Here is a 26671-nt window from a genome sequence, read left to right as displayed (position 1 = left end):
CATGAAGGATCATTTTCTACCATGTAAGGTCTCTCCAACCAACTCAACAACATTAAATAAAGAAGAACAGAAATATTCTATAATGTATTTTAGAAATATTCCATTTATTATAGAGAAAGGTACTGCTGGAATAGCTCAAGCCAAGGAATCTCACTATTAGGTGATGGATTTATTTTTTGTACCTGTGATTTGCAGAATCAAACACTTTATTGCACTCATTAGGTGTCTGATCATATTCTATGATAACTCTTTTTTAACTATGATTGGACTACCTAATTTAGTATTGATGCACTACATAGGTTGATTTGTGAGCAGAATCTTGTTTTATTATACAGTTACTATCGTTTTCCAGTTCTCTATTTTTTTTACCAGGATCAACTTCTGATGCCTTCCTCTTCTTGCACTGTAATAGACAGGTATCAGATGGTCTGTGACTGGACACCTCCTTACTAAAAAGTAAGGTTGGTGTACTGTAGAAGGGTCAAAATATTAAAGGGGTAGCAAAGTCAACAAACAAAATAAAAAAAACTGTCCCCCTGCAAGTTAATGCCATAATGTGCTTGTATACGTTGCATACTAGCTTTTAATGAAATATTTACCTGAAAAATCAAGCCCTCCAACACTGCGTTTTCACTGCTGACAGGGTTTTCATCTTCCCCCAGTCTTCGTTCGCGAATTGACCACACATTCACTGTGCCCTCAATTCAGAGAGCAGCGCGAATGCACCAGTGAATGGCTCACTGGCTGCAAAACAGGTGAATATCTTGTAAACGGTGTAAAAAGGGGGGAAAATGTCAGTGCGTCTTATGGAGCCGCCAGTCCGGTATTTCCACCGTGTCAGAATACCGAGCGGGCCACTCAATTCTGCAGCAGGACCTTACCTGTTCCTCGGTCCATCGCTGCGCAGTCTTCCTTCCCGCACCGGCTTCTTTAGTGTGAGCTCTCGGCTTGGCAGCCGGGTGCCCAGTGCGCATGCGCGAGTAGCGCTACGCTTGTGAATGGTACGGCGTCTTCTGGGACACATGACAGGTCCCAGAAGACGGCGGACCAATCACAAAGCGCAGCGCTTCTTGTGCATGCCCACTGGGCACCCGGCTGTCAGCCGGGTGCCCACACTAAAGAGAGGACAGCTCCGCGGAAGTGGGAACGGGTACCTGTCAAATTTAGGTACCCACTCCCCCTCCCTCCCCAAAGGTCAGCAGTCTTCCCCTGCACTGTCCGCAGTCTCTTGGTCATCCCCTGCACTGTCCACAGTCTCTTGGTCATCCCCTGCACTGTCCGCAGTCTCTTGGTCATCCCCTGCACTGTCCGCAGTCTCTTGGTCATCCCCTGCACTGTCCGCAGTCTCTTGGTCATCCCCTGCACTGTCCGCAGTCTCTTGATCATCCCCTGCACTGTCCGCAGTCTCTTGGTCATCCCCTGCACTGTCCGCAGTCTCTGGTCATCTCCTGCACTGTCCGCAGTCTCTGGTCATCTCCTGCACTGTCCGCAGTCTCTGGTCATCTCCTGCACTGTCCGCAGTCTCTGGTCATCTCTTGTACTGTGTCCGCAGTCTTTGGTCATCCCCTGTACTGTCCGCAGTCTCTGGTCATCCCCTGTACTGTCCGCAGTCTCTGGTCATCCCCTGTACTGTCCGCAGTCTCTGGTCATCTCCTGTACTGGGTCTGCAGTCTCTGGTCATCTCCTGTACTGGGTCTGCAGTCTCTGGTCATCTCCTGTACTGGGTCCGCAGTCTCTGGTCATCTCCTGTACTGGGTCCGCAGTCTCTGGTCATCTCCTGTACTGGGTCCGCAGTCTCTGGTCATCTCCTGTACTGGGTCCGCAGTCTCTGGTCATCTCCTGTACTGGGTCCGCAGTCTCTGGTCATCTCCTGTACTGGGTCCGCAGTCTCTGGTCATCTCCTGTACTGGGTCCGCAGTCTCTGGTCATCTCCTGTACTGGGTCCGCAGTCTCTGGTCATCTCCTGTACTGGGTCCGCAGTCTCTGGTCATCTCCTGTACTGGGTCCGCAGTCTCTGGTCATCTCCTGTACTGGGTCCGCAGTCTCTGGTCATCTCCTGTACTGGGTCCGCAGTCTCTGGTCATCTCCTGTACTGGGTCCGCAGTCTCTGGTCATCTCCTGTACTGGGTCCGCAGTCTCTGGTCATCTCCTGTACTGGGTCCGCAGTCTCTGGTCATCTCCTGTACTGGGTCCGCAGTCTCTGGTCATCTCCTGTACTATGTCTGCAGTCTCTGGTCATCTCCTGTACTATGTCCGCAGTCTCTGGTCATCTCCTGTACTGGGTCCGCAGTCTCTGGTCATCTCCTGTACTATGTCTGCAGTCTCTGGTCATCTCCTGTACTATGTCCGCAGTCTCTGGTCATCTCCTGTACTATGTCCGCAGTCCATTGGTTCAGAATATTTTTTATCTTGTTTTCTGCCTCTAAAACCTAGGTGCGTCTTATAGTCAGGTGCGTCTTATGGAGCGAAAAATACGGTATCTAGTTCAGAATAACAGATTCTGGATGTAATACCAACACAACTCACCTACCTACACTTACCTGGAGCAGAACTTTGCCACTGTAAACACTCATTGGATACATTGTACCAAATGTCATCACAGCAATGGCAACAGCTGATGCAGTATCCATGGCAAAATAGTTGCTGCAGATACAAAAAAAAAACAAAAAAACACAATTATATTGCTATGCACAGGCTCACACATGTATTGTCAGAGGATTAGAAATTAATTAGCAGATCTCATATCCATTTCAACGAGAATTACACCACAGCACATAGGAATTTTGTATTTCATACTGTTATTTCTACACAGACATAGCGTTCTCTGTTCTGCATAATGGCACCGAGCATGCAATCTACGCGTTCATTTTCTCTGCCTGTACAAGTACATGAGACTAACGTGAAGTAGGATGAATAGCGCAAAATTCTTAAAATTTCAAGAGCAACTGCAAATACATTGGAGTAGGATTATGCTCAGGGATATAGACAAGCAACACAGAGTTTCCTTCACTGACTTGTGTATCACCCCATTATGTATTGAGGGTTGACATGTTAAATATAGAGGGCCATATCCTGACTGCCTGTTTCTCTTCTCTTTTAGGGCTCATGCACACTGCAGCTTCCAAAATTACATTTTGGGGGCTTTGGGCAATTTTTGGCTAACCCCCTGAACACACCTCAATCAAAGCTTATGTGTCCATGCACACGTATGTTTTTACAGGAGTTTAGGAGCAGCAGCATTTAGAAGCAGTAAAATACTCCTCCTCCTGAATGCAGAAGAATCATGTTCAGGAGAGTAGCATTTTTGGCAGAAAAAACGCTAGGCATGGCAAAAAATGCGTGTAAACGCACATTAAAGTTTGGCGCATTTAGCAGATGAGCTATAATTCATTTCAGTGGCCAGAATAGATTATTATTCTTGCCATTTAAATTATTTATTGCCCAAGCGCTTGACGCGCCTAAACATTGCTTAATTCTGCGTTTACAAGTGCCAAGTGTTTTTCTGCTGCCAGGAAAAAGGCATCTAGGGAGTTGGTTAAGAGCATCCAATGTGCATGGGGCCTTATGCTGCACTTGTGTGCAATTATGATGAAATGTAATCTTAAAAAAATATGCAGAACTTAGGAGTAGTAAGGAGCACTTTTTAAATGCATGCAACTATGTCTGTACAATGCATACAAAAAACATAAAATCCTTTCTTGGGGTTCATTGAGGAAATTCAGAGACTGTTATATACTGCCACCTACAGGAAGTTATTGGCACTGGCAAAAAAAATAACAGTCACCAGCCTCATATAAACCCTCCTACTCCCACCATGCCTCAGTTTGGTGGAAAAGCATTACTAGGAACATACTTGTGAACGCAGAAGGGTGGCACCAGTTTCCTTCAATGAACCCTGTGAATTTTCTTTCTCGTTTACTGAAGGGTGGCTCAGGCACCAAATCCCACTCAAAGTCTGCATGTCACCAGGATGTACTTCATCTTGATCCTGTGAAGCAGACTAGAAAGGAGTTTCAGAGGAGAAAAGGCAACGATCAGAGTGTACCGAACCCAAGGAGCCACCGGAACATCCCAATGCAGTAGGAGACAACCTGTCCAGTTTGTTGTCAAACCTGGAGGTCTACTGTATGTCCGGGAACCCTTACCTTTGACAAAGGTCCTGGAAAAACATAACTGAATGCACATCGGATGACCCTCCAGCTGGGCTGTGCCAGCAGTGCAAAGACAACAAAACTGCCTGGAGTTCCAGCACATTTATCAGGAGATCAGATTCCTCAAGCATCCAAGTCACCTGCACTAACAGGGTATCAATGTCTCCTCAGCTCAAAATCCTAGAGTCTTTGGTAATGATCTTTTGTCATAATGATCTTCCAAATACTGGATTGACATGTCCCACAATGAAAGGCTGTCGACTCTGGAATAGAATCAGGCAAATTAAGTTGATGGTAGCAGTGACTTCTGGACTGAAGAGCCTAGGAGTGGAGAGCTTGAAGATTTACCTGAGGAAGGCCAACTCTAGCTTAAGCTGTATCTAGGATGAGCCCCAGACATTCAGTTCCAACACTGACTTTTCTGGATGGATCTTAAATCTTATACTTTGCAAGGTCTGGACCGTTTAGGTTACATTGTCGGTCAGAAGCTGTACTGACAACTTCATCAGTAAAAGGTCACCCTGATGCCCTGAAAGTGCAGCAAGTCTAGCACAGTGGCCAGAACCTTGGTGAACACCCACAGTATAGAAGACAAGCTGAATGGAATTGACAGCCCACAGCAAACTGAAGAAACCCTGATTCACTGGAAAAATGGGGACATGAAGATATGCATTGGAACTGTTTTGCCACAGGTATTGGGGTGATGACTCTTTTGCACCAAAAGAGCACAAGGGCTGCAAATCTGTGTGGGGCACAGGCAGGTTGGAAGAGATAAGATAGAGCTAAGAGAAGAGTTCTAGATTGTAGCTCCTGGTACTACCTCCTGTATGTAGGTATCTGAGTTGCTAGCTGTTCAGATGTCTGCAAAGACAAACAGACATTGCCCCAGTTTAAAAAGTGGGGGCACCCCTTCATGCTGAAGAGGATTTATCTGTAAGTTTGGTTGGGAGTAATGAAAGGAGCCCTTTTTGGCATGTTAGAGGAGATGAGACTTTCCAACATGATGCCTATGTTTTTTCCTGGCCCCCAATCCTTGATGGGGTGTCAAAAGGCAGCTCCAAAGAACTGCTGATCCTCTAAGGGCAAGCGCAGCAGCCACTTTATGCATGCTTGCTCTTCAGGTCAACACTTCAACCAAAGAGTCCTGTGCATGTTTATAGGCAGAACAAACAGAGGAAACGAGACGTGAGACATCCACTAACCCATCCACACCATAGCTTAGCACTGTAGATGTGAGCTCTAATTGCTCCACAAACAACGTATCAGCTTGGAGGGAGACCAGATCTCTTCTCACAGCCTTAGTCCTGTCCACCAAAGTTTCAGAGATTAGCAAAAAATAAAAAAATAACTGGATTTGTGAACTTACCATAAAATGCATTTCTTAAAAAGTGACACCCGATCAATAATTATTCTGATACAACTGGGTTATACTATTGCCTTCAAGAGGAAATGGACACTGGCAAACAACAAAGCTGCTGGTCAGACTGATATAACACCTCCCATCCTCGGCATGCTACAGGTTTGTAAAAAAGTAGCATTTAGAAGTGGATAACAGAAAAAGAGGGGTGTAAACTGTGTCCCTTGATGAATGGATCCATTTTGAAGAGACAGATTTTACAGTAAATACAAAAATGTGATATTTTCATAAATTAAAGGAATGCAGGATCAGTAGTTATTCTAATCCAACTTGGGCGTCGAAAAGCAATCCAACTGAGGGGTGAATAACACAGCAAATAAAATACCAACAGTATCACAAACAATACAGAATAAGCTAATGGGTAGCAGCCAGACTTCTTGTCCTCCCTGATGGTGGATGTACATCACTACTGTGTCGTTTACCGATTAGATCTTGATGACACTCTAAAAGCAGGATGTCCAGTGTTGTAGGGACAGCAAACGAACTCATAGATCTAAAATACTGATCAGTAGATCAGATTCCTCCATCCACCAAGTCCCGTTCACCAACAAGATGTCTAGGACTCCTTCCCGGCCACTTAGACTGCCATTGGTTGTGATGATTTTCCACAACAGCGGAAGGAAGAATTTCCCCAAATATAAAGCTGTTTTCCTGAGCTATCAGGTCAGAGACAATCTGGTTTTGGGTTTCAAGTGAGACTGAAATGACCTGTCCACAATGAAAGAATGTTGTGTTGATGGGGTCTGGAGTGAAGCTGAGCAAATAAGACTGCTTCATAGAAGGCTACAATCAAGCCCAGAACTCTCATGCAGGATCGCAGAGTTGGCAGGCTCCTGAAATAACTCATATTCATGATTCAATTGCTGGTAGCAGGAGAGGTTCAGACAGCTGGAGGTGACCAGGTCACTGTAAGCAGGCAGCTATGACCATTTGAGGATAATCCACGTGTCACTTGCAATCAGGAGCAGTGCTGAGAGTGCAAAGCTCAAGCGTGACACTCCATCTAGTAAATTACATCAGCACTTGGCTGCTTTGTGTTAACCATTTTCATATTAAACACATGGAAAAATTGAGGATGATAATGGTGCCCAATGGTCTTATTAGCAAGGTACAGTAGCTACTGATACTCAGACCAAATGGCCTACTCACAAAGTTAGTTTTCAGACAGGGTCACTCTAGAATCTGTGCCACAGCCCTGGACCCAGAAAGCACTCTATGACTAAAGCTGACAATAGATGGTTTGGATCTCAGCTGGTTCAGCAGGGACCGGCCGAGAGTCGAACCATGTATGGGCAGGCTGAATGTACCCAAGTTGATTGATCAAATTGGGTACAGCCAGCCTGTCAGGTTTTACATGCTATTATTCCTTGCGGCAATTAAAGCCACTAGCAGCAATCCCTGTGTTCTTCTGGCGGGGATGGCTCCCCCTGCCTGGAGAGCACAATAGCTCCACAGGAGGGATTCCCCCATCAATACCGACTGTGTTGATGGGGGAATCGAGCAGGAAATTGCACCATCCAGGGCCTGCTTTATGAACACAGGTCTGGAAAGTGCAAATGTGGAGTCCAGTGTCTGAAGGTTACATTTCAGGCAAACCCCGCAATCGTCCAGTCCAGCAGGGTAAAGATACTGCTAAGGATGTGTCGATCTGGATAGCCTTGCTAATTAGAGATCAGCTTAAGCAGTGTGTAGGGGAATTTTAATTGGGGAAAATGAAAGACCAAAAAAACGCTGACCTGTGCATTTTGTTTGCCAGTTTCCAGTGTAGTGTATGCAGAAGTATAACAGTTCCTGAATTCTTGTTTCCCTCAATAAACAAGAAAGAAAGACAGTTTCATAAATGTTCCCCACTGTTACATGCATTTCTGTGGTCAGGTTATAGATTTACAGTGTCCCACTGTATGGGTCCTAATTCGATATGTAAAGACAATGCTACATGTCAAAGAAGAACAATAAGTTCCGGTACCTAGTCAAATACGTAAACATAAAACTTGATGAAATACAGGAGTGGGCCAAAATCCCTCCTGAGATGTGTGCAAACCTGGTGGCCAACTACAGAAAATGTCTGACCTCTGTCATTGCCAAAAAGGGATTTGCCACCAAGTACTAAGTCATGTTTTGTGAGGGGGATCAAATACTTATTTCCCTCATGAACATGCAAATCAGTGCATAATTTGTTAGACATGAATTTCTTTTGAATTTTTTGTTGCTATTTTGTCTCTCAGTGTTACAATACACCTACCATTCGATTTTTAGACTGATCATTTCTTTGTGAGTGGGCAAACATTCAAAATCAGTAGGGGATCAAATACCTATTTCCTTCACTGTAGTTGAAGAATGTTAATGTTTTCTGGATTTTCCAAGCCAAATACCATACAAAATCAAGGGTCTTGGCTATCACTCACCCCTTCCTTTCAGACCTTTGACAATTCAGTTTTAAACAGAAATAAGTTTGCCAAACACCTCGCTGAAGTGGAAAGATAAATCAGACAATTCTGAGATGGACAACAAGGAACCAAAGTATCTGCCAAGGATCATTTTGTAAAGCGCTACACAAACTGTTGGCGCTGTATAAATCCTGTATAATAATAATTGTATATTAGTGTGTCTAGCTGTGAATGGTCACAGCGATCACATGCACAAGCTGGGCCAATCACAGCCCAGCTGTGTCATGTGATTAGCTGTGGCCAAATCACATCTAAGCACAAAAAAAAAAACTCTGAATAAATCAATGTCATTCAGGTAAATGCTTGCTTATAGCAAAGTAATTCTTTGCTATAAGCAAATTGTGTAAAAAAAAAAAATTCCAATCACTTCCCCAAAGTAGTACAATGTTACTATGGTAACATTGTACTACTTTGTTCATAGTGAAAAATGGAAAAAAAAATCTTAAAAAAAGAAAAAAAGTTAATAAAAAATTAAAAAAAAAAAAAAAATTATATATATATATATATATATATATATATATATATAATTTTTTTTTCATACTGTCACCAGTCAGTGTCACTGATTACCGCCATGCCAGTTATATGATGACGCTGTACTGCACTGGTGACAGTATGTAAAAAAACAAAAAATTTTGAAAATAACTTTTTTCATTTTTTGATTTTCAGAAAAATTATGACAAAAAATACAACTTAAAAAAACTCGCCATGCCTCTTATGAAGTACGTCGGACTGTCTACTTTGCAAAAAGGGGTCATTTGGGGGATATCTGTACTGTTCTGACATTCTTGGACCTCAAGAAATTAGATTGGCGGTCAGTACTTCAGGATTGATCAATATTCAGATATATCCCATAATTTGTGAACTCTATAACTTTCCTACAAACTAAAAAATACATCCTAATTTGGGTTATTTTCACCAAAGACAAGTAGTAGAATACATCTTGGCCTAAATTTATGAAAAACAATTATTTATTTGCAAACTTTTATAACAGAAACAAAGAAAAACGTGTTTTTTTTTTCAAAATTTTCAGTCTTTTTTTGTTAATTTAGCAAAAAATAAAAACCCCAGTGTTGATTAAATACCACCAAAAGAAAGCTCTAGTTGTGTGAAGAAAATTATAAAATTTTAGTTTGGGTACAATGTTGTATGACCGCGCAATTGTCATTCAAAGTGTGAGAGAGCTGAAACCTGAAAAATGGCCTGGGCATGAAGGGGGTAAAAGTGCCCTGTATTGAAGTGGTTAATAGAAATTTTGTATTTTTAAAAATGTTTTCTAGCTTCCCCCAGCCAAATAACATACAAATCATGGGATGTGACTGCCATATTCCTTTCAGAACTTCCAGGTTTCAGTTTTAAACAAAAATAAGCTTGCCAGAAACACTTCAGTAAAGTGGATTCATAATACATGGTCAGCCGTTTTGCATTATGTATGCAGCACTGTCTATAGTAGATGAGGAGTGTTACAAGCACAGTCCCCAAATATACAGAAAGTATTTTGTGCTCCATGGGCTTCAAATGGGTCAATAATCAATGGTAAAAGACAATCTAACATCCTTATCACACTCTTACACATACTACAGGCAATGTTGAGGAAAAAAGTCAATTAATCCCACACTATGGAGTTGATTTATTAAGGCAAATAGACTATGCACTTTGCAAGTGCAGTTGCACTAATTTTTTCCCAGAGTTTAGTGAATGTGGCGAGGCTTCACTTTGTAAAGAATACCCAATGAAATGCAAGGAAAATAGAAAAGAAAATTAACTTGCACATTATTGGATAATGGAAATCAGCAGAGCTTCACCACATTTATTGAGCTCTGGAGAAAATGAGTGCAACTGCACTTCCAAAGTGCACAGTCTATTTGCCTTTATTTAATCAACCCCTATGTTTTTGGACTGTAGGAGAAAACCAGAGCATCCAAAGAAGAAACCCACACACAAGAGGAGAACATATGCAGATCACCATCTCTATAGATTTGTGCTATATACCAGTTGTTAGATCTGCTAGCCATGACTCGTCCAAGCATGAAGACAAGCTATATACCAGTTGGTTGTTTTTTTAAAGTTGAGAAAAAAAAGATTCCTTATAAACATCATTTGCCACATATTGAAAGAAAAATAGGTTTAGAACAATATACACACAGATAGCTGAGACAACAGCATTTTACTTACTTAATTTCAATCAACATGTAAGTAATGCAAAGTGCTAGTGCTCCAGCAATGTCAATTAACACAAAAGGATTCATCCGAGGTAGGAAGATACTACTCAGCCCAGGGATAATACCACATAAACTGCAGAGAAGAAAAAAAAACAAGTCACATTAAACAAAATATGACAATATTTTCTGCTGGGATATTTTTAAAGCAAATCTGTCTGCAATTTTTGATTTATAAAAGCAATAGAAAAATAAAAGAGGTTATTTCAGATGGTCCTGAAAACTAATGCAAAGTACAGTAAAACCTTCATAAGACACAGGGTATCTTGCATTTTTTACTTCTATCACAACTACAAAAAACAAGGTTTTACATTCATTCTGCATTTTAGGCTAGTGGGCAGAGCTGCTGGTTTGTGGAAGACATTAAGAACCGAAAGATTGTAGAAGACATGCAGCCTAATATTATAGAGCCATTTAACTTCAAACTACATACAGTTGTCGCAAGTGTGGTGACCATCATCAGTACAGTGCATGCAATCCAGGGTCTCTCTATTGAGAAAGGCTTTGGGAGCAACAAGAAAGTGTAAACAGATTGTTTTTGGACTACTTTCTCTGAGAGCAGGTGGTCACAGACTCACCCTTTGGGGGTGGGTCATTATGCCAGCCTGGGCTCAGTGCACAGCTGCACTGAACGGCGCTCACATGTCATTATGTGACTGCTATTCAGTGCAGAGGGAAGGACTGTCAATGTAGAAGAGAAGGACCCACCACCAGATGGTGCCAGAAAACCTTTGTAAAAACGCAATTGTAAAAGACCCTATTAAGCAGAACACAGTAAAATGCGGCAAACTAGCTTTTTTGGACTTTTTTTTTAGCAAAAAAAAAACTTTTTCTGGTAAAAAAAAGGCAGCAAAATTCTGCTAAATGCTAATGCAAAAACGCTAAAAAACTCACGTTTTTAAATGTGATTTTACACAGCTAACTTTACCAGCATTATTAAAATGCCCCGCGTGCATAAAGGCTAAAGCAGAGGCCCAGCTCTCCAGTGTCCTGCTAATTGAGGGCGTAACTCTCTGCTGCAGCAAACAGGAATTACAAAATAATAAAGACACTCATATTTATTCCTTTGTATGCAGCCTGACTGCACCACAGAAAAAAAAATATCAAAAGGTTCACTTGGGATTTAAATAGATTTTTCCTAGACTGGTCCTTGACTGCATTAGGGATATTATTCTCCAGCCGGGCAGGAATAAATAGATGTCAACACCTTGAGAACATGTACTATCCAAAGCGCTAAACATTATGCTGCTGATGTAAAACTATTGGAAACTGCAACTGTCACATATAACCACTCAGGATTAACACTTTCTGTGCACAACTACTACAAAAGCATTTTATAATATATACTGTATTTAATAGATATGATAAATGATATACCTTCGACTCAGATCAGCTACATGTTCCTGAAGCCAACTTGTGCTTGCAGCTGTGAGATTAATAAAAGAAATAAAACAAGATAATATGAAGTTGCATTACATACTAAGATTTTATTTAGATTTGTGCATTGCTGTAACAAGCAGTCATGAACTTGCATTCAGTTGTGAACCATCTGTGTTGTAGTTCACTACATCCTGAAATGTGTTGCATGTCCATTAAAATATGAGTTGCAGTACTTTTAACAGTTCATTCAACATGATGCACCACAACTGTCTAAATGTGCCCTTGTCAAACAAAAGAAAAAAAAAAAAACATATAAAAGAAAAACTTTCCTGTCTATAACTTCAGAGAAAAACATGAATCATGAACATTAGGATGTTGTAACTGTAATATTATGGACTTTCACTTGTTACACAATATATTTAACTTGCAACGCTAACATAATAAGGGTTTTTGGGGGGTTTTTTAGGAAACAAAGTCTCCAATGAGATGTGAAAATTACAGTGACAGGGCTGAAAAGAATAATCCTCATCTATGCATAAAGCTCTGATGAGCCTAATGAGTGCTAAAGAATGGTTGGAGCAAAGATGGTAGGAAAAGTACTTGTGCCATACTTAGAGCATTCTTGAAGTAGGGGTAATTCATATTCACATTTAATTAATTCTCTGATGTTAAATAAAAGTGAAGTATACAACATTCAGTACAAATTGCTGCTACAATGATATTCTGCAATACTTTGCAGATGTCCTCTTATGGTTGTCCATTAGAAAAAAGTTCTCAAGCCCAAGATCAATGAGGGGTATATAGTTCTACATTTGAAATGCCATATAGGCACTCCCCAGGTGCTTGCATTTACAAAAGCATTTCTTTGCCTGTGGAATCTGTTTGGTACTTTGACTGTGACATATCATATGTGGTTCTCAGTTCAAACTACTTGTCCTAATGTTAGGATAAGTATTAACCCTTATTTAGCCATAATTTGTTTATATTAACTCTGTACTCCATTTCTTCACTTTTCTTATTTAAAAGGAAAAGTTTGGGATACATAAAAAAAACAAACCTTCATACTTACCTCGATGCTGTGGCACGTCAGCTGTAAGTGTAAGAGATCACATGACTGCTGATCGCTCAGTTCTCGGTTTGCCTGGGGCAGACTATCAGTCTCTCCTCTGGACTCTGCCCCTCCAGCACTCACAGGCACGCTGAACTGGAGAGGGGGTGGACACAGCTGGCGTGTGCTCCCAGCCACGCGTGGAGAGCTGAACGCAGCTGGGTACATCCTGACAATATGGTCAGGATCCTTCCAGAGCTTCGAGCAACTCAGCTGAAGTCAGCTGAAGTCAGCTGATAGCAGGCAATAAGTACAAGCTGATAGAGCAAGTAAGTGCACTCCTGTGACCCAGAAGAGAAGTATGAGCAAAATAGCTTTGGCCATACTTCTCTTTTAACATGTGTACTAACATTTTTTTGTTTTTGTCCATTTTGTCAGTTGCATTAAAAAAACCCTCAATTCATTGGTAAATAACATTTCTATGCTTTGTATTAAAAACATAAACTAGAAAAGCAACAATTTCTGGGGAAATTGTGTGAAGTGTTCTTGCCTCCACCAGTAGTCTACAACTGGAGTTGGCGGAGTAACTGGGTGGAGTGGCTTGAGTAACTATTGTGTGGTTGGAGTGGCTGGAGTAACTGTGAAAAGGTTGGACTGGGCAGAGTAATTTTATGGAGTGGGCAGAGTAACTGTGTGGAATGTTTGGAGTGAGTAAAGATAGTAAACATTACACTAACCAATTGATTGATCAAATTTAAAAAGTGCACATGGCAAGCTTGATAGAGTGAGAAATGCATTTCAACTTTTAATTATTTATATAGCACATTTAATTGCAATTTGGTGCCCAAAGTGCTTCACGGTTACATTAAAACATACATTTATAAAAACATTAGCAGCATTATCACCTCAAATACTTTCTACTGTAAAAAACATATTTCCAAACCTTTAACCAGAAGCCGGCCAAACTGTCACAAATTCAAAATTAGATTTCAAATAGGGCAGAGAAGAGCGGTTAAAAACAAACTGCTTCAATTTGCTCACTTCACTGGCGTCTTCAAATGGTCGTAGTTTTAAAAACTATAAATCCTACAGCGAAGAGCTTTATTTTGTGAGAATCACAAGACCCAGACCTACATTTCGATGCATAGTATGTCTCTGAAATATTAAAAATGTAGGTACAGTCGCAGTTTAGAAATTGCCCTTTAAATTTGAGGTGGCTATAGTGGAGTTTCAATGAATGTCAATGGGCGGCATGAGTTGCAAACAAATGGTCATATTGTGAATACTATCAGAACTATGGCTTAGCCGTGGACATTTTTAGTGGCAGCAGGTATGGCTGAACGTTTTGATATAAGATTTGTGTAGGTGGGCTTGAAAATGAGGGAGTGATGGCAGTTTAGAAATCATGTCCTGATTTTTCAGCTCACACTCTAGCTTTTGTCAGCTCCCACTCTAGCTTTGAACATTCCGCCATTCATTCCTATGGGACCAATTTCACCACATGTTTCGGTATATTACTGTCTATGTAGTGTAAAAACTGTGGGAGGAGTTAGGGTGGTAAATTTGGCTATAATAATAAGAATATATATGTGAGATAACAGTAAGTGGTCTTGCCATGCAAGAACACTTAATTAGTGCCTTTATAAAAAGGGAAAATTGCAGACTAAAATGTCCACTTTAGATTAATTATAAGCTTGGTTTCCTGACAGATAATAACACAGTGGTAATAATGTTAGTATGTAGGAAGTAAATATATATGTGAAATATATTGGTCAATAGACCACTGGTCACCAGTGATAAAGGGGGTGTGTTATTAGGGGTTAAACGTGCAAGGTTTGACATTGATTTCAATATAATACAGTTGTAAGGGCTCATAATAATTTAGCTACTGGGTCCTGTGATTTGTGGTTATGCCCTGGCAAGAGTAGTTGATAAATATAAGTCATGACAAAAACCCCATTTTAAATATGAGTTATTATATGTACAAGAAACAGATAAGATATAACACAAACCAGATTAGAAGTTGGAAAGTACATAATAACACAATCCACAAATTAGGAATATCTAGGAAACTGATAATATGTAGCAGTACTCACTATTACTGCTCCTTGGATTTATGTTGTGTACATCTCACCCATCTTTGTTTTTTCAATTTATCACTTGGTGAACAATGTACGTACTGGAGACTGTCAAAACTCTGGAAAGAGTTTCACCTTAGGAGACACATGCTTTCCTGATACATTCATTAGAAGAATTCACAGGGGAACCTCTACCAGTGTAAGGGAAAGGTAAAATCCTTACCAAGATTTCACATGGGAAAGGATAGATACTTGTTGTAAGCAGCTGGTAAGGACTGTGAATTATCATATGCAGTATGCAACTGGTAAGAGTTAAATCACTCAGATATGCATACAATGCACCTACAGGAAACACTGTCAGAATCCTAAGTGAAAAGAAGTTAAAATCCCTCCACCAGCTTTTACACTATGGGGTCATTTAGAAAACAGAGAAATGGGACTTTGAAAACATGGACATGGAAGATTCACCTGTAGAAAATGTTTGTTGAATGTGAATGTTGTCTATACATATGCCCCTATATAGGAAGTATAGGGTTGGAAGACCCAGAACATTCATACATAAAAATGGGATTGTGCTTCCAATTTAACAAGCACCAGCCAGAACCTCATCTACAAAACCGTCAGTATTCAAGCATGCATAAAGAATAGACATGCTGTCTACATTGCTCCAGTACCTCTATATACTGTTTACAGTATGTAAGAGTACAAGCCTTCACAAATTTGATAGGAAGACACAAGAGTTATAATTAATTCTTCAACTTTTTTTATGATGAAAATGATGCATAATCCTAACTGCATGAACACAGTTTAGAAACACTACAGGTTTGAGTACAAATCACAATATACTCAAAGTATTCTTACCTTCTGAAACATAACTAAATGGTTTATTTCTAATAGATAGCATGGTAAACAGATTGAAAAACAGAGCCACAAAAGTCCCCACCAGCAGACGGCCTCTGGAAGAAAACCAGAGTTACTATTAATATAACATACAAACATTCAACACTTACAAAGCATTAAAAACTACGTGCAAAATATGATCAAACTATAACTGAATGATGAAACAAACAAATAAAATACATCCAGTAAAAAGAAAAATCAATCAGTGTGGGTAAATTAAGAAATGTGTTCAATTCCAAGCAGGTGCTGTGAAATCCAGTGAGACAATCCACCACCGTTATGCACTCACCAGAAAGCTACTGGTATAGCAGCAATGTATATACTATCAAATGGAGACTTGAAATCTTTGACCAAAAGGACTTCTCCAGAAAGCTACTGGTATAGCAGCACGGCGTATACTTTCAAATGGAGACTTGGAATCTTTGACCAAAAGGACTTCTCCTAGGGAAGAAAGCTCACCACAGGAGCCCAAAAATCGGTATATAGGGTAGTACTTTATTTAAATAAATGTTTGTTTTACTTTTCCATGGGAAATGTTTTATATCCTATTTAAATAAAGTACTATACTATATATCCATTTTTGGGCTCCTGTGGTGAGCTTTCTTCCCTAGAAGTAATTTTGGTCAAAGATTCCAAGTCTCCATTTGAAAGTATACACATTGCTGCTATACCAGTAGCTTTCTGGAGAAGTCCTTTTGGTCAAAGATTCCAAGTCTCCATTTGAAAGTATATACATTACTGCTATACCAGTAGCTTTCTGGTGAGTGCATAGCGGTGGTGGATCATCTCACTGGATTTCACAGCACCTGCTTGGAATTGAACACTGCTGTGTCTTGTAGTGCAACAGGGAACATGTCTTCATTTACCCACACTGATTGATTTTACATTGACATTTTGCTAGATGTATTTTATTTATTTCATCATTCAGTTATAGCTTGATCATATTTTGCACTTTTATTGTGTTATTTATAATCTTCAATTTGCACTGGTGATATATTTTACCTTTATTTAATACTCAGCACTGCACTTAACATACATATTCCCTTGTGAGATTTGTTGTCACTATCTCTTGTGCTAGCAGCTTTGTGTTCCTTGTATCAGTGCTCGCTAGTTATATTTATACTTACAAAGCATTGGTTTGAGGTTTTGTGTGATTATATTATGCATTATACTATAAACAATAGTAAAAGATAGACACTTTCATTAAGGTATGACTTACTCAACTTGTTCTGACTTGTTCAACTCTGTGTTTAAATCCTCAAATAGATCTTTTATATTACTTTTGTTAGGGTGCAGCTAGCCTTTACAAATTACTATACTGATGGAATAAAGAAGATAAGTTAACAAAACACTTACGCGGAGGGCCAGTGCCCTTGATAACTTCCCTCTTCTGAAAAACCTTCTAACAAGCCTAATATTATTGCTTTTTAATGAGGAGAGCATTTTTTTAAATCACTAACCTGTAACAAATATACAGATTCAGATGTCTGACTTTCCTGATGTCTATACTTGTTGTGGATCAGCTTTTCAAATTAATGAACCCAGAGACAGCTTAGGCAACTAGCATTTTCATAAGGAGATCAGCAACAGCAGCTTATTTGTATTAGAACGTATTTCTTCTAAAGTAGATTTAAACCTAAACATTAGAATCTCATACAAGCTTTAACATGCTAACATAATTTGAAAAGTAACTCCTAATTCATTGACTACTTGATGATCCTGCCATGAAGGTATTTGTTCAGGCACTTCCTGTTATAAGGTAACAATTCTCTATCCTGGTCTCCTAATTGTACTCCTGTGTTGTTACCCTGTCACATAGGTTTTCTATAGAGAATGCAATTTGCATTTTCAATACACACAATGCAGGCATGGTCCAACATTGTCCCCATTCACCAAGATAAAACACACCCTGAGAAATGCCATGCAGCCATCGTGTAATTGTATGCCTGTAAACAGGAGGTGACTGCAAAAAGCTATAGGAAATCAGCTGCACTGAGATGAGACAAAGGATGAAAACAAGGTGAAAACAAGTATTTTATAATTAAAACATTGCAATTAATGATAATATATAAGAAAACTAAATGTAATTCAGAAAGGGTTTATATCTCCTTAGTAGAAATATACCACATGCTAATAATATAAGCCGTCACCTGGTAATGTAAATTCAACATTTTCACTCTTAAAATATGCAGCATTCATTTAAATAATATCTGATAATCTTGCCATAACAATCCATGTTCAAACACGTTTTTGTTATGTGGTGACAACTCTCAATCGTGCCCCTGTTTTGTCACCCATTCACATATGACCCTGGTGGAGACTACATGTGGCCATTTCAAAACTTATTGCACAGACTTGGTCTACCATTGTCACCACAGTGAAGCAACTCCAGAACAATGATGGGTAGCTTACACTGACACTTTTAGGATACACAGTACTTTGGCAAACTAAATGTCTTCCAGTTGGGGTTTAGATCTACTTTAAGTTACATTTACCACCAGCTTTCAGCTTCTTTTATAACCCTCACCACTCCCCTCTAGTGGCAATAAGAAATATGCTTTGGTTTAATCTATATGCCTTTTAGGAGCTGAGCTGGGCTCATATTGTTGTATGTATGCAAACATACAGGGGCAATAACACAAAAGTTTGTACTAGATGTGTGCCTTATCTACACTGCAGAAATATCTCATGGTAAGCATATGCTTTTATAGGCAAACCTGAAAAGTTCGCTATTAGTGAAGTATTACATGGTACCATGACATATGGGGGGGGGGTTCTTCTCCCCTGCAGGCGCCATCTCATTTCAAATCTAATCTGTGAATGGAATTAATAAACTACAAGATCCTTCTGCCACCATAGTCCACTGACATTTCCCCTAGCTTTCTAACTGAAATCCCGTAAAGAGGTACAGACAGAAAGAAGGAGGAAGAGTATACAGGAGTCTGACACTGCACCCATGAAATAATTGCATTTCCATGTTCTGTATACTGTGGGAGACCAGATATAGTGAATGAAGGGTTATGGGTTTAGTAACACTAAAACAGAAATTGAAATCCATCAAATACTTACGTGTGTATCTCTGGCTGTTCCAGAAATCTTTCAGCACTAAAAATAACATATAATCAGAAAACATGAATCAGATGTATTTAAAGTTTTCCTTTGTTTAAATGCCACCAAAATAGATTTTTTTTACTTTGTTAAAGTGCAACAAGCTTCAAGAAAGTATTCAGAAATACTCCAGAACCAACTAGAGTGTTCTACCTTTTTAGACATAGCAGTGAACAGCAGAATTTAGCTTTTCAGTGAAGCTTTGGATGCTACTGACTAAAACCAAGCTGGAAAGAAGACTGAAGTGATATGCAGAGTCAGATGTTGCACAGAAGTATAAAGCACGGATAACTTATATGACACAGCAGCTAAGAACATTCTTCCAACTTTGCAAAACAATGGAAGAAAATTTAAATTGCATCTAAAAGATTAAACTTTTTAAAAATATTCTTTTGAATAGAGGGAAGGGGTAGAACACCTGGCAGCTTTTTATTGCTGTCCGTGCACTTATTAGTGAGATCATACCATTTCTACTTGTCCTAATGACCACAGTCACTGTAACTGAGAGAAAATCTATAATTTTTAGTTGTCACCAGAACAGTTATAAAGGGGGAAATCTTCCAATAAGAGTACTACTTCTAGTGACAACTAGGACAGGATTTCCCTAACTTTTGGAAAGATTTTCTCTCACTTCCTGTCATGTTTCAAGACAGGAAATAAATGAAAATTTGCCCAAAGGGAAGCAGACAGCAAAACTAAGATTTAACAACCTTCCCTACTTAAAAAAAAAAAAATAGGGTTTTCTTTCTAGTTCATTGAGGGACATAGGATGTCTGTCACTTTTGGGACAAAGAAAAGCAGTCCAACTGAGGAGTGGGCCAAACAGCAAACAAATGCTAATAGTCCCCAAAAACAGCAGAGAACTGAGGGCAGCCTGCAGTTCAAACAGCTGTCTTAAGGACCATAAGCCCAAACCTGATATCAGATGAAGCTGTAACATCCACTTGCCAGAGCTTAGAGAACATGTGAACAGAACAGCAGGTGACAGCCTTGCAAAACTGGGCAAAACCTGCTTTAAGTGGTAGTAAAGTGCGTTCTTTGACATTTACCTACAGAGGAACTTATAATAAAGCTTACCTGTAGGTAAAATGAATATCCCCTAAACGCGCACCGTTTAGGAGATATTCCAGAAAGCAGCAGTCTGAGACATCACCAGGGCATGAGCTCTGAAGGAGTGGCATACCCGTGCAGTTCCTTCAGAGCTGTGTGCCGTGCCCGGGGCTCCCCCACGCATGCATGGGAGTGAAACCATCGCGGCTCAACCAGTCAACGGCCAGAGCCTGAGAACCCTGAAGGAAGACAGGGTGAAGATGGGTGAAACCCTATGAGCGGTGACAGTGTGCTGCTGGAGGGCTTCGTTTTAAGGTACATATTTCATAATGTGCTAGAATGCAATGCATACTAGCACATTTTGATATTAACTTGCAAGGGGAATATTTTTTTTTTTCCAAGAGACTTTACTACCGCTTTAATTACCCAAAGGCCCAGAAGCATTCACAAATCAGGCAGAGAGCACCTTGACAGAAAGAGGTGGAACCTTGAGACCATAAGCTTGGATGATGGTCTGCCTGAGCCACCTAGAAATGGGGGAACAAGAAGGTAGAGCACCCTTACAGCGTCCATCCAGGTTAACAAAAAAGGAAACCCTCACACCAATGTAGGCAGAGGCTAAGAGACAGACTCTCTCACAGCCCAAACCACATCCAGTTAATGGATGGAAATTAACCTTTAGAGAACTGAAGTTGGACAGAGGGACAAAAGAAATTCCTGGTTGAGGTTAAAGTCAGAAATTATGTCATCAGTCTGTCTGGGGATTTGAGAAGTTGAATCAGAGAGTTTGAGGTTTCTCCTGTGGAAGAAACACTCTGGCCTGAGCAGTATCCAGGGCTATACTCAGATATGACCCATATTCCAGTGCCAACTTCTGATCTATTCAAACCGCTTTACAGTCTGGACGTGTTAAGGGCACGTTGTCCCACAGAGCCTGCACTGTCTATTCCTCAGCAGGAGGTCATCCAAGTATCCCAAAGTGGGGATGTCACAAGAGAGTAAGTGTGGATTCACACATGTATGGTGCAAATTGAAGTTCTGTTTTCACAGCTAATTGACAGTAGCTGGTCAGCGTTTCAGGTCAGGTTTACACCAGGATCAGATCAGAATTTTATCCTGTTTACAACTAAATGACATGTGAGATTCAGAAGCGTTCCCACAGAAGTCCTGAATTCACACCAAAGCTGGACCGCACTGCTCAGAAAAATCAACAGAACTCTTTTTCAATTCACACTGAATCTGCACTCTGACTGCACTGGACATATATGAACAGGCACAATAGAAAGCAATGTTGTTTCACATGTCATGAGAATTGGATGCGGTTCAAAACACATCCAATTCTCATGTGTGTGAACCGGCTCTAAAAGGGCTAATACAGGGGCCAGCACTTGGGTGAAAACCTAGCTGCAGACTGGTAGTTTGGAGGCCCCACAGTAAAGCATAGGAAACAGTGATGCACTGATGTATTGATGTACAAAAAGTCTCCCTGGTGAAGGAAGGCTATGGTAGACTAGGTAGATTTCATGTGGTGGCAGTGGTCAGGGGACTAATGGTTGGAGAGGCAGATTACACTTGGGTTCCAGATACCAACTAAAACTTTTGCATAGGGGAAATAGCAACAAACCCAGTAACATCTTCTTTTACCAAAGCATGAGGGGTAGTGGACACCTATACTTTGTGGACCAACTAAGGAATCCATACAGAGAAGTAATAGCAATCCAGCAACATCTCTTTTTGTCTAAACACAATGGGTATGTTACATTTATGGAATGTGGATAACTTGTGATTTTATTGGAGAGGTCTCTGTTTTTTAACTGTTGATTATTGGGAGAAAGGGAAAGACAGAGGGGTGCCAGATTAAGTGCAGCATTAAACGGTCAAAATTTATTAGACATGTTCAATTGGCCATGGGACGGCCGATTCCTCAGGCTTCAGCAACACCGCTCAGCCATGCTGTGATTGCCTGAGTGACCGGGATCAGATGGGAGACATCAGTAGGACTTACAGATATGCTTGTGATTTCCAGTATTGAGTGAGTTTCCAATTGTATGTGTCCAATAAATTGTGACCGTTTAATGCTGCACTTAGTCTGGCGCCCCTCTGTCTTTCTCTTTTTACATACCCACAGAGCCCCAGCTTATTCGTCTAGGGTGCTGCCTTGGATGCTGCATTTAATTTTATCTGATCAACTTGATTTTATATGGACTACTAACAACTATAGTCACAGTTTCTCCAGCACCAATTCCACTTTCTTTTTTATCATGTTGATTGAGTAGTGTACTATGTAGTACCCAGAACGTCTATGTATCTATTGATTTGTGTTTAAAATGTTTTTATGGGATATTGGTACATCCTAAAAAGGGAACAGACAACTGTATCTACACATCCAAAAGACTTTTATAAAATGGTGATGCAATAAAAAAATAGGGGCATGTAGGTACACGTTTTTGACATCCACAGAAGCCAAAAAGTGAAGGAAGGCAATGGCAGGCATAGTGGATTCCATGCAGAATTTCTAAGTTTGAATGAAGACATTCAGAGTTTTGAAATACAGGATGGGGTGGATGTTCCTATTGGGTTTGGCAACAGTGATCAGGCTAGAGTAAAATCCTTGAAACTGTCCTGACAAAGAAGCTGTGGCAATTACACCTTGGCCTAGAAGACTTTAGAGGGCTTGACTTAGATCCACTAATCTGTGTGATGACAAAGAAAGGTTGGAGGTGAGAAACCGAGATGGGGGCAGGGAGAAAACCTCCCATTTGCAGACCACCTCCTGCATCCTAGCATCTGATATGCAAGCTGTCCAAGTGTCTGCAAAAGATAACAATCATCCCCCACACTCTGAAAAGTGGGATTGTCACCTACATCCCCAAACCTTGCCAGTGAACTCAGAGCTAAGCTTGGGAATAGGGGGATAGACAACTTCTGTAAAAAATCCTGCCCAAACAGATACAAAGTAATAAAAGCTTGTCAGGTTGTTTCCAGTCTCCAAGGAGAATGAGCTGAATAGCAGATGCAATAGAAAAGCCTTTGCAGCTTTAGCGGTGCTAAAGGAATCAAGACTGTAAACGACACTGGTAGAGGCAATAGGCTAATCCAGTAGTTTTAGAGTGGTGTGCACCACACATAAGCTGCACTCCAACCAGCGCATTACGTCAGCACTCAGTCTCACAGCATTAATCCCTTCTGCAGCAAAACAGGGAATTTTAAAAGGCACCCAGCAACTTGTGTAGCTGAGGTTCTTTTGGGCTTCTGTTGCATTACTACAGAACACATTACTAATGTTGGGGTGGTGGTAGAAACCACAAAGCACCACATCAGAAGTATGTTGGATGTGAAAATTAGGCATGCCACTGTGCAGAGACATGAATAAAGTGTCACTTTATACACTTTCTAAAACCTCCAGTCAATAAATAAACAAAACACAGAGCTATAAACCCTGGTGTCCGCAAACTACACTGCTTTCTGTAGACAGCAGCTTTTTAGGCTGTGGGCTAGTGTGAATGGACCCTCATTTGTTAACTTGAACTAATCTGATACAGTTCTACGAGTGACTTCGCTACAATATGTTAACACATCAGACCATTAAAAAAAAGGAATCACATTACAGCAAGGCTAAATATATGAAACCGATGCCTTGCAGCTCTGGAGTCCTAGGGTTAATTACAGTTAGAGACACTATATGCAAGGAGTTTGTTGTGTGCTTCTAGGACTGTGTTAGGGACATTGGATCGTAACTTCCTTCAGGGGGAGACTTACAAAAATAATTCAAGTTCACTGTAAAATGCTGTTGGTATTAAGTTAATATAGGAAATATTGTTAGTATAGTATGTTCTATTATAGCTGAAAAATACTTGTATTTGAATCACCTCACCTTTCTTTTAATATAAACAGTGCACCCAGCTGGGCCAAAACAGTAGAGGCAAAAACTGCAAGCACTTCAAATCGTTCAAACCTAAAGATGAGGAAGAATATAATATAGTGAGTATAATGGTGTATTTTTACAGAAATAGACAGCATAATGTTTACAGAAAGTCATTTTTATGTGACATTCACAATTTACTTGCTTGTTATTCCAAATTTTGATTACTTTGTGAGAGACACAGATTTGTAAATGCTCCCTCTAGTGGTCACCTAAATATCAAGATATAGAAGTATCATTCCCTTTCATGCAGTTATCCTTTAATTATTGCACCTACTCCCCCAAGTGCAGCCACCCTGGTTAAATATTTACCTTTCTCCACCCCTTCCAGGGATATTCATTGTGAGGCCCTGCAGGGAACGACACAGTCTTTCACAGAAAAGATCTCCGAGAGCACTGTTTTGCAAGTGCTTCCCTGGAAGCCGCCATGAGTACAGCTATCACATAAGAGTGAATGGGGAACAGCATGTACCCCATGCACTCTTATGTGATAGCTGTACTCATGGTGGCTTCCAGGGGACTACAGCTCTCACATATTAAAGAAACTGCTGCAGGTAGAACAGGGCTAGACAGGGATGTTTTTGGTGGGAGAGGCTGTGGGGTCCTAGGTGGGGCTGCAGTGAATACTGCTTTAACAAGGAGAAAGGCAAATATTTAATCAAATGGGATGCACTAAGGGGGGGTGCAGGCATTAATTATAGTGTTATTAAACCCAGGACTCTGCATTCACTATATCTGGTCTCCCACAGGACAGAGAAATGCAATTATTTTAGCAAATATAAAACTGCTAAATACACTATATTGCCTAAAGTATTGGGACACCCCTCCATATCTTTGGATTCTGGTGTTCCAATCACCTCCATTGCCACAGATGTATAAAATCAAGCACCTAGGCATGCAGACTGCTTCTACAAACATTTGTGAAAGAATGGGTCGCTCTCAGGAGCTCAGTGAATTCAAGCGTGGTACCTTGATAGGTTGCCACCTGTGCAATAAGTCCATCCGTGAAATTTCCTTGCTACTAAATATTCCACGGTCAACTGTTAGTGGTAATTCTAACAAATTGGAAGCATCTCCTAGATTGTAAGCTCCAAGGAGCAGGGTTCTCGAATCCCTCGTGTATTGTATTGTTACTGTGCTGTCTCGTGTACTGTCTCCCATTATAATATACAGCGCTGAGCAAACTGTTGGCGCTATATACTGTATAGTAATAATAATAATAACTGGAAACAGCAGCAACTCAAGTTGTAGTCCACGTAAAATGACAGAGAGGGGTCAGCATATGCTGAATAGCACAGTGCGCAGAAGTTTCCAACCATCTACAGAGTCAATAGCTAAAGACCTCCAAACTTTGTGTGGCCTTCAGATTAGCACAACAACAGTGAGTAGAGAGCTTCATGAAATGGGTTTCCAAGCCTTACATCACCAAGTGCAATGCAAAATGTCAGATGCGGTGGCGTAATTAAAGCACGCCACCACTGAACTCTAAAGCAGTGGAGATGTGTTCTCTGGAGCGACGAATCAAGCTTCTCTGTCTGGCAATCCAATGGACATGTTTGGGTTTGGCGGTTGCCAGGAGAACGGTACTTGCCTGACTGCATTGTGCCAAGTGTAAAGTTTGGTGGAAGGGGGAATATGGTGTGGGATTTTTCAGGGGTTGGGCTTGGACCCTTAGTTCCAGTGAAGGGACCTCTTAAGGTGTCAGCGTACCATGACTATAATGGACAATTTCATCTCCCAACTTTGTGGGAACATTTTGGGGATGGCCCCTTCCTGTTCCACCAGCACACAAATCAAGATCCATAAAGACATGGATGAGTGAGTTTGGGGTGGAGGAACCTGACTGGCCTGCACAGAGTCCTGACCTTAACCTGATAGAACACCTTTGGGAAGAATTAGAGCGGAGACTGCAAGCCAGGTCTTCTCGTCCTTCTCGTCCGACATCAGTGCCTGACCTCACAAATGCACTTATGGAAGAATGGTCAAACATTCCCATAGACACACTCCTAAACCTTGTGGACAGCCTTCCCTGAAGACTTGAAGCCGTTATAGCTGCAATGGGTGGGCCAACTTAATACTGAACCCTACTAAGACTGGGATGCCATTAAGGTTTATGTACATGTAGAAGCAGGCCCAATACTTTTGGCAATATATAGTGTACCTTTTCTCTTCAGCAGTTGAATCAGTCTTGTGACTTCCATCAGAGCACTGGTTACAGCTTGTAAGAGGAGTTTTCATTCTCCTGTAGGAGGATGCAGAACCCCTGACCTCTATCTGGAGAGTGCTGATTGGCCCTGTGTAATCACATGGACTCCAACAAGAAAAGAAAAGGTGGAAAAAAACCTCTCTATCCATACACACCAAACTGAGCATGTGCAGCTTGCCCCCTAGCCTCTGTTCTATCAGGAAATATTTAGGAGACACTAGAAGGGGAGGATCAGAGAAGACAGGATCAAACATCCTTTTTACACAATATGGAGGATTTAGGTTCCACAGAGTATGACAAGCATGCTTTACTGCATATACAGACAGATTTTACTGTTGTGGGTTTAGTAACACTTTACCCACTGAAGGCCTTCTTCTCCGAGAGCTTTTTTTTTCATTTCTGCAATGTCTCAATTCTGTACTTTCCGGGGAATTAAATCAAATTCCTGTCAGAACTGGCATGCACCACTTGTTTCAGGTCTATCTGCGCCAGTTTCTATTTCAGTGTGAAATAGCAACTAGTGCAGGTCTGCACCTAATTAACAGAGGGGAGAATTGTGGGAGTTTTCCATATAGAAAACTGCCGCAGGTGTGATCTTGTTGCATGCGTCCCTGCTGTTAATTAACAGCAGCATCTGCTCCATTTGTATGCACAGAAGAGTTAATTCTCTAACTCTTTGTTAAATCTCCCCATTCTGTCTGTCTGACACCCTTCAAACACCCCAAGGCAGGAAGTGAGGGCAGATGTC

The 26671-nt window shown here is 40.7% G+C and overlaps 1 protein-coding gene across 2 annotated transcripts in view; it reads right to left on the bottom strand.

Annotated features, from left to right (window-relative positions):
* The window catches only part of SLC30A6 (solute carrier family 30 member 6), an 81728-nt gene that overhangs the window by 31581 nt on the left and 23476 nt on the right, over positions 1 to 26671 (bottom strand). For both annotated transcript variants that reach the window (XM_089681757.1, XM_089681758.1), the window contains 6 exons: positions 23670 to 23750; positions 18707 to 18742; positions 15599 to 15693; positions 11609 to 11657; positions 10188 to 10307; positions 2541 to 2643 (listed from right to left, as the gene is read on the bottom strand). In XM_089681757.1, coding sequence (XP_089537883.1) covers positions 2541 to 2643; positions 10188 to 10307; positions 11609 to 11657; positions 15599 to 15693; positions 18707 to 18742; positions 23670 to 23750 — 484 coding nt within the window. The remainder of the gene's footprint in view (positions 1 to 2540; positions 2644 to 10187; positions 10308 to 11608; positions 11658 to 15598; positions 15694 to 18706; positions 18743 to 23669; positions 23751 to 26671) is intronic.

Source organism: Staurois parvus, unplaced genomic scaffold (assembly GCF_062004578.1).
Source record: "Staurois parvus isolate SC_StPar_1 unplaced genomic scaffold, SC_StPar_1.0 ptg000277l, whole genome shotgun sequence".
NCBI lineage: Eukaryota > Metazoa > Chordata > Amphibia > Anura > Ranidae > Staurois > Staurois parvus.
The sequence above is the reverse complement of the archived record's forward strand: the minus strand, read 5'-3'. Positions and strand labels throughout refer to the sequence as shown.